General features: G+C 44.9%; 1 protein-coding gene across 8 annotated transcripts in view; it reads left to right on the top strand.

The window, feature by feature from the left end:
• The window catches only part of HERC1 (HECT and RLD domain containing E3 ubiquitin protein ligase family member 1), a 219,518-nt gene that overhangs the window by 69,852 nt on the left and 135,031 nt on the right, over positions 1-14,635 (top strand). For all 8 annotated transcript variants that reach the window (XM_089781918.1, XM_089781916.1, XM_089781913.1 and 5 more), the window contains 3 exons: positions 3,417-3,531; positions 3,616-3,736; positions 10,946-11,117. In XM_089781918.1, the coding sequence (XP_089638044.1) occupies positions 3,417-3,531; positions 3,616-3,736; positions 10,946-11,117 (408 nt within the window). The remainder of the gene's footprint in view (positions 1-3,416; positions 3,532-3,615; positions 3,737-10,945; positions 11,118-14,635) is intronic.

Raw genomic sequence — 14,635 nt, 5'->3', positions numbered from 1 at the left:
AACTCCTCATTTAACACGTGCCTGCTTAACATGTTTTCACGATAGCACGATTTTTTTTGGGGGGGAGGAACATTTTTTGAATTACACGACTGTCCCCAGAATAACACGATTTTCCCAGCCGGCCGTTGCCAGCGGTTGCGCGGGGCTTCCCCTGCCTCCCTGCAAAGCGGCGGAGGGTTTGCCTCACGCTGTGCCTTTCACCACCGACTCCCCCTCGCCGGACGCCTTGCCCCCTCTCCTCCGCCCCTGCTTGCAGGCCGGTGGGTGGGTTTCCCCAGCAGGCCCATCGCCAGTGGCTGTGCAGGGCTTCCCCCGCCTCTCTGCAAAGCGGTGGAGGGTTCGCCGCTTGCTGCGCCATTCCCCGACGATGCCACCCACACCGGATGCAGTGCAGGTCCCGGCAGACCTGTCACAGTGACATACTCCCAACCCAATCCCCCTCCCCTCTCATCCCCTTCCCTTCCCCAGAGCCAAACACTCCCGTCCCTGCTGTAACTCAGTCCCAGTCCTCTTTCTCCCCCAACCTTATGTCCTCGTCCCAACAGACACCACCGCTTGAAACGCAACCCACACTTTTCCATTATTTTCAATGGGAAAATTGACCCTGCATAACACGTTTTCACTTAACACGATCATTTTCTGAAACATATCTATAGTGTTAAATGAGGAATTACTGTATGAACATTTTCTTTTGTAGATTAGTTTTACTTTTAATATTGAAAGTGTGTGTGTGTGTGTGTGTGTGTGTGTGTGTGTGTGTGTGTGTGTGTGTGTGTATATATATATATATATTTTTTTGCTAGGAAATCAGTATTGTTCATATGTGGCTTATACATTTTTTGATTCTGTGGAACTGATCCACTTCTATGAAAAACACATTAGATTTTATTGAATTTGCTTGTTGGTAGGATTATTTTGTAGCAAAACCAGGCAATTCACTTCATGGCTCTCTTTTTAAGTTTAAAATTAACTTTTTAAATTTATGAAATGTCACTTTGATTTTAAAAGACAGGAAACAAAAAGTAGGAATAAATGGTAAGTTTTCAGAATGGAGAGGTAACTAGTGGTGTCCCCCAAGAGTCCCTACTGGGGCCAATCCTATTGAACCTATTTGTAAATGATCTGGAGAAAGAGGTAAACAGTGAGGTGGCAAAATTTGCAGATGATACTAATGTGCTCAAGATAGTTAAAAAAAACAAAACAACAGACTGTGAAGAGCTTCAGAAAGATCCCACAATACTAAGTGATTGGCAAATGAAAATGGCAAATGAAATCTAATGTTGATAAATGAAATGTAATGCACTTTGGGAAAAAAATAATCCCAACTATACATATAATATGATGGGGACTAATTTAGCTATAACTACACAGAGAGATCTTGAAGTCATTGTGGATGAAAACATCTACTCAATGTGCAGCGGTAGTCAAAAAAGCAAACAATGTTGGGAATAATTAAAAAAGGGATAGAGAATAAGACAGAAAACACCTTACTGCATCTGTATAAAACCATGGTATGCCCACATCTTGAATACTTTGTACAGGTGTGGTCACCTCATCCCAAAAAAGATATATTGGTACTGGAAAAGGTTCAGAAAAGGGCAACAAAAGTTATTAGGAGTTTGAAAGAGATCCCATATGAAGAGAGATTAAAAAGACTTTGACTTTTCATCTTAGAAAAGAGGAGACGGGAGATATGACGGAGTCATAAAATCATGACTGGTGAAAAAAGTGAATAAGGAAAAGTTATTTACTTGTTTCCATAATAAAAGAACATGGGGTCACTAAATGAAATTAATGGGTAGCAGGTTTAAAACAAACAAAAGGAAGATATTCTTCACTCAGTGCACAGTTAACTTGTGGAACACCTTGCCAGAGGATGTTGTGAAGACTAGGACTTTAACAGGGTTCCGAAAAGAGCTAGATAAATTCATGGAGGGCAGATCCATCAATGGCTATTAGCCAGGATGGGCAGGAAAGGTGTCCCTAGCCTCTGTTTGTCTGGAAATGGGTGACAGAAGAGGGATCCAATGATGATTACCTGTTGTGTTCCCTCCCTCTGGGACATCTGGTATTTGCCACTGTTCGCAGACAGGATATTGGGCTAAATGGACCTTTGGTCTGACCCATTCTTAAGTTCTTATGATGTGAAAATAGACATTTTTGTGAAAATGTTGCAAAAAGTTTTTTTGGGGGGGAACCCAGAAGGCCTGCAACAATATTGAAGCTTTTCATGGGTGGGAATTTCACTCAAACACATTAACATTTGTGCAGTCCTCGGTAAGGTCTTAATTCAGGAAAGCTTCCCTTATAATTTTATGGACTGTAATTAAGCATATGCTGCGTGGCCCAGACTGGCGCTGTATGTGCATCCATGTGCACAGACTGCAGCACAATCCCCAGGCCGAGAAGGTCCCGGGAGGAGTGTGCCCCAGCCCCATGCCACCCACCACCTCTACCCTGTCAGTAACTAATCTCACTTACCTCATGTTCTTTCTCTGGCCTCGGAGGATGCCTGGGGCACATCCAGGCTGTGGAGTAGCAGCTTCAGGGTCACCATGGTGATTGTGCTGGCCGTGTCTGGGTCCTCCTCCTCCCCACAACTGGTTCTGCTCCCTCGGCGGGTGACGATGGGCATCTCCAGCCCTGAGTCGACCACTGGGGTGGAGAAGGGGCTGCACACGCTATGCATGCGCTGACCACGATGCGCTGCCCTGCCGGCTTAAAATCTACTTGCCACGGGTGAATAATTTGTCGAGCCCTGCTCATATAATCATAGAGCTGGAAGAAACCTCAGGAGGTCATCAAATCCAGCCCCCTGCCCAACCAATCCCAACTAAATCAACCGAGCCAGGGCTTTGTCAAGCCAAGACTTAAAAACCTCTAGGGATGGAGATTCCACCACTTCCCTAGGTGGTAACCCATTCCAGGGCTTCACCACCCTCTCTCTAATATCCTGGGGCCACCCAGCTACAACACCACTGCAAACAATCTTTACGTACGTTATTAAGAAGTAAAACTATATTTTCATAATGTTCTGATAGAAAACTAAGTAAAGAATAATGAAAGGTGTATACCTGGAAAGCTCCTTTTTGAAGTATATTTAAAGTCTGTCAACATTCATTTCAGTTAGTTCTTAGCAGTTCATTTAAGCAAACGATGCTATAATTAACATGATTTATTTAAAATTTCATTGGCGTTTTTAAGGATTTTGTTTTAATCCACTCTTGTTGGTTACATTGTGTGTTGTGTTAATCAGTACTCTTAATTTATGTCATAATCATTAAATCTATTTATAAATGAGCAAAAAGTCTAGCAGCAGGAAGATTTTATGTAATTTTGTAACTGATGTTGATTTAAAATGTAGTCAGTTAATTTTTGGAAATTCCAGTAAATTGTAACTTTTTTTTAATTTTCAGATTGGGACAGTGCTACCTTAAGTAATGAGTCACTCTTGGACACAGTATCTAGATTTGTTCTGGCAGCTCTTCTGAAACACACAAATTTACTGAGTCAAGCATGTGGTGAGAGCAGGCAAGTAACTTGAAACCGTGTTTAAATCTTGACTTTCTTTTGTTATTAAGCTTTCTGTGATTTTTCTGTTATGACTCTTTGTAGATATCAGCCAGGCAAAGCCCTGGCGGAAGTATATCGCTGTGTGTATAAAGTTCGGAGTCGCTTGCTTGCTTGCAAAAATATGGAACTTATTCAAACTAGATCATCCTCAAGAGACAGATGGGTAAGAATGAAAAATATCTACTTGATTATTGTCCTCTGTAATTAGTTGAGTTCTGGACCCATGGATCCTCCACATAGGCTGGGGAAAGGTCCTTTAGCAGTGGACAGGCTTAAACCTTCCAACCTACTGAAACCCAATAGGATATTGACTTAGGACCCAGTTCAACTTGAACAAGTTCAGTACAGGCAATGAAAGGTTGAGTCCCAAGGAATGAAAGCAAACAGAATATTAGTTTTTTAGCAAATGGAGACTGTGCTCCACTTTAGGTGCTGGTGCATCTTTATGCTGGTGCTCAGAGACTTTTCATAGCAATACTCTGTTGTGCCACACATGCTCAGTCTGTGGTGCCGTTGGCGCTTGACTGTGCACTCAGTGTTGCTCCCTCAGTTCCTTCTCTATTGTCCTCGACAGCAGATGGAGCTCCACACAGACACCTTCTTACATACAGAAAACAGCAATAGTTAGAACCTTGAATTCCCTTCACCCCAGTTTTAACCAATCCCTTTTTTCCTTAAAAAATGGAAATTTTTTTGTTTGGAGCCTTTCCTGCCTGTTGGACCCCTGCTCCCCTATCATAGAATCATAGAACTGGAAGAGACCTCAGAAGGTCATCAAGTCCAGCCCCCTGCTCTAGGCAGGACCAGTTCCAACTAAATCAACCCGGCCAGGGCTTTGTCAAGCCGAGACTTAAACACCTCTAGGGATGGAGACTCCACTACTTCCCTAGGTAACCCATTCCAATGCTTCACCACCCTCCTAGTGAAATAGTTTTTCCTAATATCCAACCTGGACCTCTCCCACCGCAACTTGAGACCATTGCTCCTTGTTCTGCCATCTGTCACTACTGAGAACAGCCTCTCTCCATCCTCTTTGGAACCTCTCTTCAGGAAGTTGAAGGCTGCTATCAAATCCCCCCTCACTCTTCGCTTCTGCAGACTAAACAGACCCAAGTCCCTCAGTCTCTCCTCATAAGTCATATGCTCCAGCCCCCTAATCATTTTGGTTGCCCTCCGCTGGACCCTCTCCAATGCGTCCACATCCTTTTTGTAGTGGGGGGCCCGGAACTGGACACAATACTGCAGATGTGGCCTCACCAAAGCCGAATAAAGGGGAATAATGACATCTCTGGATCTGCTGGCAATGCTCCTCTTAATGCAACCTAATATGCCATTAGCCTTCTTGGCTACAAGGGCACACTATTTTTTGTCAACCCTTGGAACACCCACAATACCCAGTTCACTAAGATTTAAAAGACGTGATACATGTAAGGACCTAATGCTCGCTTCTGACAGACATTCATCCTGTGTCAAATGCCTTGGAGAGGGCTTTGTTCCATTCAAGTGCCCTCATTGTGCCAATTTAAAGGCCAGAACTACGCATGACAGAGAATTCCACATAAAAATGATTGTGCTGGAGAAATCACTTCAGGTGAGGACCCTGCTACTTCAGACAAGATTGGTCCGAAAGATAAAGACAAGCCTCAGTCTTCTACCACTTTGCAGAAGCACACCTCCTCCCACCCGATCTTTGCCTGCGGTGCTGAGCTTCATCAGAATCAGCACTACTAACAAACCAGATGCCTCTGGCACTGCCTCAGCATTGGTGTTGATGGCACAGAAGCAGGCAGACCTGAAGCTGAGACATAAAGCCGCCTCAACAGTACCAGCCATTACCACCCCAGGATCCGGCACCAAAGCGAACAAGAGGCGTAGCCAGGGTAAAATTGGCAGGCCCCTTCCCCTCACTCCCACCCCTACCAAATGGTGGGGCCCCGAATCTGGTGCATAGCTGAGCCTGTCCCTGGAAGGAGTGGGGGGACCTTGTACTGCATCTTACCCGATCCCCTCCAGTTTGAGGCTGGGTCCCCCACACACTAACCCTCTGGTAGAGGTGGAGGGGGTTGGGCTGGGGGCAGAGGTGCAGGAAGGAGGTAGCTCCAGCCGGTGGCAGCAGGCAGAGGAGGAGCAGGCAAGCAGAGGGATGACAGGGAGAGTGTAGGGGGACTATACTGGCACCTCACTAGTGTGGCACTTTCCCGCTGCCCCCTCCTCATTACACCACTGTAAATAATCCACCTCTTAGATATTTATTATTTAATGGATTACTTACTTTACTAACTACAGAAATATAAATTATATAGTTTTGTGGTTTACATTCTGTTAAATATTTTTTCTCTTTAATTTGTTCATATCCCATTCTCATTAGCTTCATGTCTTTTACATAAAAAATGTCAAATTCTTAAATATGTACGTTTTATAAAACACGAGAGGAGTTAGTTATACAACCTAAATATGAATTTCATCACTCCATTCAGGCATTTAAAACCACTGTTATAGCAATGAGGAACCCATTGCTTTAATGAATAAAGAGTAAAAAAAGATTTTGAGCATATCAAATTTATTGTACTAGAGCGGTAGCCTTGTTAGTCTGATCTTGGTAAAACAAAAAGAAAAAAGTTATGTAGCACTTTAAAGACTAACAAGATATCTAATACATTTATTGTAAGCAATCTGTAATGCTTCCTAACTGCCCATTTACTTACCTAGTTAACCTAATTGTTTTTCACATTATCGCACAGCAAAAAACTACATGAGTTATGAATGTAAGAGATTAATTTACCTGTTAAAATAACACCCTGAAAACTTTTAAATAAAACTAACACACAACACAAGAATCACCCTCACTTTCTTGAAGGCACTTGAAGCAATAAGTAGCCTAAGGCTGAGGATACCCTGCAAGCATGGCTTTGTCTGCCATGAGGACTTTTTCCTTCAGGCTGCCATGAGATTCTATCCTTAAGTAAAGGAGAGAGGTCTCTCTGAGCTGCTCTTCCAAATTTCACACAAGCCATTCAACTGAAGCCATAGATATCAAGATTCAAGGCCAACTTTGCCTTGAGCAGACTGCCTCTCCAGGTGTTCACAATCACAACATCGGAAAACGTATAAGACTTTTAGTTGAGAGAGCCATGTTAATCCCAAGTCTTTGCTATGACTGGGAGATGGAAAATCTGCAACAAAACGTGGGGTGATCTATCACTTCAGTAATGCCAACTCCTTTAGAATTGAGGCTCTGATTAACCAGCACCAGCTGAGGTAGAGCGGGCACTGTGTGCATGTCTGATACATTTTTACCAAAACTCCTTACTGCCCAACTGCCAAAGGAGAAAGGAAACAGGGAGGAAAAGAGGAATGGTTTAGTATGGAACCTTTTTTTATAAGCTTCAAAGGGGTAGCCGAGTTAGTCTGTAACAGGAAAAACTTAAACAACAAAAAAGTCTAGTAGTACTTTAAAGACTAACAAAACATGTAGATCAAGGGCAGGCAAAAGGGCCTCCATGAGTTGTATCTGGTCTGTGGAGGCCCTGCTGCTCCCCCACCCCAGGCCAATTAGGGTTTGGGGGCGGGGGAGCACATGAAGCTTTCTCTGCTCTGCCGCTGCCCTGCAAGCAGCACGCGGCGCTTCCAAGTGCCACATACTCCTCACAAGGCAGGAGGAGGCTTCCTGCGCTCCCCCACCCTCAAGCCCTGATTGGGAGCGCTTGAAGCCGCCTCCTGCCCTATAAGAGACATGGGTGCCTAGTGGGAAGGAGGGGGCAAAGGGGCTCCCCCACCCCAGACCAGTCATGGTCTGTGTAGCCCTGCCCCTTCCTATTTAGGCCCTGTCCCTTCCGCGGTGACCCAGGGCTACTTCAAACATTTTTGAAGTGGCCCCCGGGCAAAAATTATTGCCCACCACTTATGTACATGGTGGTATGAGCTTTCGTGGGTGGAAGTGGGTTGTGCCCACAAAAGCTCATGATACCATCTACATCAGGCATGTCAAATGGGCCTCTGGCAGGCTGCATGTGGCCCAATAGAAATTTTTTGTGGCCTGCCACATTTTATAATAAAGTGTGGCCCACTGGCCGCTAGGCGCATGTGGCCGAGTGCAGATCACGCCTTGCCGGGCTGCTCTGCACAGGCAAGCTGCCTACTGTGCTCAGACCTCCCCAGCTCCTGAGGAAGAAATGTGTGGCAGCGGTGACACTGGCTCCAGGACCCAGGCATTAGGTATGGGGGGGAGGGGCTGGGAGTTCCTGAGCCTGGGAGAGGGAGGAGGCATTGGGTTAGAGCCGGGGCGGGGGGGTGCTCTGGGGGAGCGGAGGGGAATTGGGTTAGAATGGGAGTGCCTGGCTCTGGGGGACTGGAGGGGGATATTTTGTTAATGTTTTGGGTTTTATTTATTTATTTCCAAATAAAATCACAAAATGTATATTAATTTTATATCAAATATATGTCAATTTTTTTTGCAATTGCACGAATAATTATATGTTTATGCAAAATCTCGAACTTACAAAGTATCTGAAATTTTCACAGAAATCTATTTGATTGAACTTGGTCTATACTTGTTTTTATTTCAACAAAACAAGTTATGTATCATATAAAAAATTAAAAAGTACCTTAATTTTATATTTAAATTAAAAAATTATTTTGAGTAAATAACAATTTTACACATCCAATTATTGTATTATATTAAAACAAGACCTGAAATGTACCGAAAACATAATCTATAATAATAAAATAATTACAACTTTCTGATAGCTTTCGGGGACCCCAAAGAAAATGTATTTCTATCAGTTTTTATTTGTGTGGCCCTCAGTGGGCTTCAGGTTTGACTTGCCTGATCTACATGTTTGTTAGTTTTTAAAATGTAACCAGACTATTATTTTTTTAAGTATTTTTTCCTTTTGTTAAAAAAAAATTGTATTTTTAAAAAAATTATAAGTAACCCCAATGCATCCACCTCTCCCCCAGAGCTAGCACTCCATCCCTCTATCCCAATGTACTCACCCCTCCCCCTGAGCCTGGCCCCCCTTCCAGTGTCCCCCCATTTCAATGCACCCACCTCTCCCACCGAGCTAGCTCCCCCAGGATCTCCCCATCCCAATGCACTGACCCCTTCCCCTGAGCCAGCCCGCCCCCTCCCCCCCGGGTCTCCCATCCCAATGCACTCACCCCTCCGCCTGAATCAGGCCCACCCAGCGCTGGGAGCGCCCTTCCCCCCCATCAAGTCTTCTTTCCCTCCCTCCTCCCCCCATTTCCCTCTCCCCCGAGCCAGGCACCGGAGGAATGGAATGGCTGGGTAAGGAAATCTAACCTTTCAAGTGGTCGCTGCTGCCGCCCAGCCCTGCTGCCTCAGCTCGCAGCATGTAGAGAGCCAGGAGCACTTAGCCAACTCCCGGGTCTCTGTTCAAAAGTGTCACATGGGCCAGAGCAGCCCGGCGCCTACCTAGTGTAGCACCCGGGAGCAACTCTCCTCTCCTCCCCCCCTTTGCTACACCTCTGAAGCAGACCCACACTGACCTGCTGTCCTCACCTGCACCGATGCTGGCACAGACCTCAGTGGTAGCATTTAAGATGCCTACAATGACCAGACCGTCACCAAAGAGGACCATGTTGAGCCAATTTTCGGCACTGCCACAGTACCTTCAGTACAGCGATATACAGGTTCACTCAGTGCCACAATCACCACTCTTCAGCACCTGCCTTTCTGATGATCCGCCTCTATCTCCAGCTCCATCAGTCTCTTACAGTGACCCAGATACCCAGCCTCAGGATAGTATGTTCTCTTCCCAGCATTCTTCACCTACCCAGATAAGACCTCCTTGGGACTTGCGAAGCAGACTCACAATGTATCACTCCATCACTGGTATATGCAACCGTAGCCATCCCAGACACCTGTTACCCTGGGCACTGGCCACTATGGGAACCAATGGTCCTCGTATAGACAACATTATACTGCACCATCTACTTGAGCAAGAAGAGCAGTCAGGTCTCCCTCACACCGGACCCAAGACAGAGTTGATGATGAAGGATGAAGAACCTCCTAAAGAGGAAGACCCTGAACCCACTGATGACGAGCAAAGTTCCCCTCTGCAGAACTCTTCCTCCTCACTGGACAAGACAGTCATACCAGCTGTCCCAATTCTGACTGATGACCCAAAACAGTTTCAAGAGCTCTTTAGAAGAGTGGCCAGAGCCCAGGAAATTGACTTCCAGGCAGTGCAGCATAAACTCCTGTGAATCCTGCAGCCCTCTGCTACCACAAATATTCTTGTCTTGCCTGTGGATGAAGCCATTTTAGAGCCAGCTACTCAATATGGCAAAAACTAACATCAGTACCTCCCATCAATAAAAGAGCTGACAGGATTTTTTTTCTTTAATAAGAAAAACAAATGAAACTTTTAAATGCAGTACAGTTGCAGATACGTTAGTCTGCATCTTGTCACTTTTAAAAGTTGTCATATACTTATTCTGTGTTGTGTAGCTGAGGCATGTGCTTCAGGAGTGTTCTCAAACCGCTAGGTATTTGTAGAAAGTTATCTACTTGTCAGTAAGTAGCAACTGTGAGTTTGAGGGATAGGGAAATGTACATCGTGTTAATGCTAGAAGGATATAGTATGGTCAAATTCTCTGACCTATGATATACCAGGACAACAGAGTATCTCACCCAGTAATTCTGCATAAAACTCGTTGGCTGCGTCTAGACTGGCATGATTTTGCTGAAATACTTTTAATGGAAAAGTTTTTCCGTTAAAAGTATTTCCGCAAAAGCTCATCTAGATTGGCACGGATGCTTTTGCGCAAAAAGTGCTTTTGCGCAAAAGCATCTGTGGCCAGTCTAGATGCGATTTTGCGCAAGAAACCCCGATTGCCATTTTAGCCATCGGGGCTTTTTTGCCTAAAACAGTTCTTCCCTGTCTACACTGGCCCTCTTGCGCAAGTATTCTTGCGCAAGAGGGCTTTTTCCTGAGTGGAAGCGGGAAAGTATTTGCGCAAGAAGCACTGATTTTGTACATTACAAAGTCAGTGCTCTTGCGCAGATTCAAGCGGCCAGTGTAGACAGCTGGCAAGCTTTTGCGCAAAAGCGGGTGCGTTTGTGCAAAATCTTGCCAGTCTAGACGCACATAATGTCTACTTGAGCTTTTGTGTGTGCTTTAGAAAGATATTGACTGCTACACCAATATTTTTGTACTCTGTATTGCAGGTTATCTGGTCTCGCTCACCTTAAAAATGATTTGTAATAGTTGACGTTTAAAAACTCCCCTATTTGCTGATGGAGTAGAACAGTGGTGTCCAACCTTTTCTGAAGCAGTAGCCACATTACAACATTACAGATTTTAATTTGGTGAGAAGAGATTTCACTAACTTAAACACCTTTGTCTAGATGTCAGAAAACCAGGAGTCTGCAGATGTTGATCCTCAAGAGCATTCTTTTACTCGGACCATTGATGAGGAAGCAGAAATGGAGGAGCAGGCAGAGAGAGACAGAGAAGAAGGGCATCCTGAACAAGAAGATGAAGAGGAAGAAAGAGAACATGAAGTCATGACAGCTGGAAGTAAGTAGACACTAATTGTATGAATGCAAGTTCATGGTTTCTAGAAAGCACAGAACTTTTTTTTTTTTTTTTTTTTTTTTTTTTTTTAAGAAAGGATAAATGGAAAAAAAAGTTTTTACTCCAGACATCCAAATTGTCATTAGGTTTATTTATTCTAAAGTTTTAAACTAATTATAGTGTGTGTGTGTGTGTGTGTGTGTGTGTGTATATATAATCTACTTTTTACGTGTATATGTATGTTGTAATTGATTTCATATAGCTTATTCTGTATTTTGGAATCAAATTTATTATTACTAACATTGGATTGATTTAGAATTTACATGCAGTTAAGTGCCTCCTTAATTTGTAATCATTACTGTTTGTTCTTCAAGTGTTTGTTCACTTTGATTCCAGTCAGGTGCATGCGCACTGTGTGCATGAGCGTCGGAAACTTTTCCCCTAGTAGCTCCTGTAGGATTGGCTGTGGAGACCCCTAGATTGGCGCCGCTTTATCATATACCATATGCCCTCCTTCAGTTCCTTCTTACCATCCGTGACGGTGTTGGAACATCCCAGCTCTTGCCTTAGCAAGTGCCTAGTACCTAGTAGCTTTGTTGTGATCTTGATTAATCGGTTGCAAAGTTTCAGCATTAGAAGAAACAGTGGGCAAGTGCACCGGGCACTAGGGCACCGGGGCATGCGTAATGCCCCAGGGTTTAAATCGTGTGCCACTTGTTAGTGCCCTAGTATCATAGAGCTGGAAAAGACCTCAGAAGGTCATCAAGTCCAGCCCTCTGCTCTAGGCAGGACCAATTCCAACTAAATCAACCCAGCCAGCGCTTTGTCAAGCCAAGACACCTCTAGCTTAAACACCTCTAGGGATGGAGACTCTACTACTTCCCTAGGTAACCCATTCCAGTGCTTCACCACCCTCCTAGTGAAATAGCTTTTCCTAATATCCAACCTGGACCTCCCCCACCACAACTTGAGACCATTGCTCCTTGTTCTGCCATCTGTCACTACTGAGAACAGCCTCTCTCCATCCTCTTTGGAACCTCCCTTCAGGAAGTTGAAGGCTGCTATCAAATCCCCCCTCACTCTCTGCTTCTGCAGGCTATACAGACCCAATTCCAGTCCCCTAATCATTTTGGTTGCCCTCAGCTGGACCCTCTCCAGTGCGTCCATATCCTATTTGTAGTGGGGGGGCCAGAACTGGACACACTACTCCAGATGTGTCCTCAACAGAGCTGAATAAAGGGGAATAATCACATCTCTGGATCTACTGGCAATGCTCCTCTTAATGCAGCCTAATATGCCATTAACCTTCTTGGCTACAAGGGCACACTGTTGACTCGTATCCAGCTTCTTGTCCACTGTAACCCCCAGGTCCTTTTCTGCAGAACTACTGTTTAGCTGGTTGGTCCCCAGCCTGTAACAATGCTTGGGATTCTTCCGTCCCAAGTGCAGGACTCTGCACTTGTCCTTGTTGAACCTCATCAGATATCTTGTGGCCCAATCCTCCAATTTGTCTAAGTCACTCTGGACCCTATCTCTGCCCTCCAGCGTGTCTTCCTCTCCCCCTAGCTTAGCGTCTTCTGCAAACTTGCTGAGGGTGCAATCCATCCCCTCATCCAGGTCATTAATGAAGATATTGAACAAAACCAGTCCTAGAACCGAACCTTGGGGCACTCTGCTAGAAACCGACCGCCATCTTGACATCGAGCCGTTGATCGCTACCTGCTGGGCGCGCCTTTTAGCCATTTTTCTATCCATCTTACCGTCCATTTATCCAATCCACATTCCCTTAGCTTTCTGGCAAGAATATTGTGGGAGACCATATCAAAAGCCTTGCTAAAGTCAAGATATATCACATTCCCTGACTTTCCCATGTCCGCAGAGCCAGTTACCTCATCATAGAAGCTAATCAGGTTGGTCAGACCCTATTTGCCCTTTATGAATCCATGCTGACTATTCCTGATCACTTTCCTCTCTTCCAAGTGCCTTAAGGATCCCTTCCATGATTTTTCCAGGAACCGAGGTAAGACTGACCGGCCTATAGTTCCCTGGATCGTCCTTCTTCCCTTTTTTGAAGATGGGCACTACCTTTCCCTTTTTCCAATCATCCGGGATTTCTCCCGATCTCCACAACTTTTCAAAGATAATGGCCAAAGGCTCCTCAGTGACATTTGCCAACTCCCTCAGTACCCTCGGATGCATTAAGTCCGGACCCATGGATTTAGCTTTTCTAAATAGTTCCTAACTTGTTCTTTCCTCACCAAGGGCTGTCCATCTTCATCCTATCTTGTGTCACTTAGTGCATTAGTCTGGTAGCCGACCTTGTCCATGAATATAGAGGCAAAGAAAGTATTGAGTACTTCAGCTTTCTCCACATCATCTGTCAATAGGTTACCTCAATCATCCACTAGGGGCCCCACACTCTCCCTGATCACCTTCTTCATGTTAGCATGCCCGTAGAAACCTTTCTTGTTATCCTTCACATCCTTTACCAGTCGCAATTCCAATTGCGCTTTCACCTTCCTGATAACCCCCCGGCATTCTCAAGCTATACTTTTATAGTCCTCCCTGGTCATTTGTCCAAGTTTTCACTTTTTGTAAGCTTCCTTTTTTGAGCTTAAGTTCACCAAGGATTTCCCCTGTAAGCCAATCTGGTCTCCTACCATGTTTGCCTCTCTTGCTAGGCATTGGGATGGTTTCTTTCTGTGCCTTCAATAAGGCTTCTTTAAAATACTGCCAGCTGTCCTGGACTCCTTTCCCCTTCATGTTAGCGTCCCAGGGGATTCTGCCCATCAGGTGTCTGAGGGAGTCAAAATCTGCTTTTCTAAAGTCCAAGGTGTGTATTTTACTACTCTCTTTTCTTCCTTTGGTCAGGATCCTGAAATCTACCATCTCATGATCGCTGCTTCCAAGGTTGTCACCCACCTCTACTTCCCCTGTTGGTTCCTCCCTGTTTGTGAGCAGCAGGCCAAGCTGCGCATGGCCCCTGGTCAGATCCTTCAGCATTTGTACCAAGAAGTTATCCCCAACATTCTCCAAAAACGTCGTGGATTGCCTGTGTACTGCCGTATTGGTCTCCCAACAGATGTCAGGGTGATTAAAGTCCCCCACGAGAACCAGGGCCTGCTATCTGGAAGCTTCTCTCAGTTGTCTGAAGAAAGCATCATCTACCTCATCCACCTGATTCGGTGGCCTGTAGTAGACACCAACCACAACATCACTGCTGTTGTTTGCACCTCTGAATTTAACCCATAGACTCTTAACAGGTTTTTCTCCCTCTGTATACTGGAGTTCTGAGCAAACATAGTGCTCTCTTATGTATAGTGCAACTCCTTTTCTCCCCTGCTTGTTCTTCCTGAACAGTCTATACCCTTCCATGACAGCGCTCAAGTCAGGTGATTCATCCCACCAAGTCTCTCTTATCCCATTTAAATCATATTTCTTGGTCTGGGCCAGGGCCTCCAGTTCTTCCTGTGTGTTGCCCAGACTTCTCGCATTAGTTTACAAACACCTCAGATAACCAG

The sequence above is a fragment of the Pelodiscus sinensis genome, chromosome 14, assembly GCF_052426305.1.
Source record: "Pelodiscus sinensis isolate ZL-2025 chromosome 14, ASM5242630v1, whole genome shotgun sequence".
NCBI lineage: Eukaryota > Metazoa > Chordata > Testudines > Trionychidae > Pelodiscus > Pelodiscus sinensis.
Note: the sequence above shows the minus strand (reverse complement) of the source record. Positions and strands in the feature narration are given on the sequence as shown.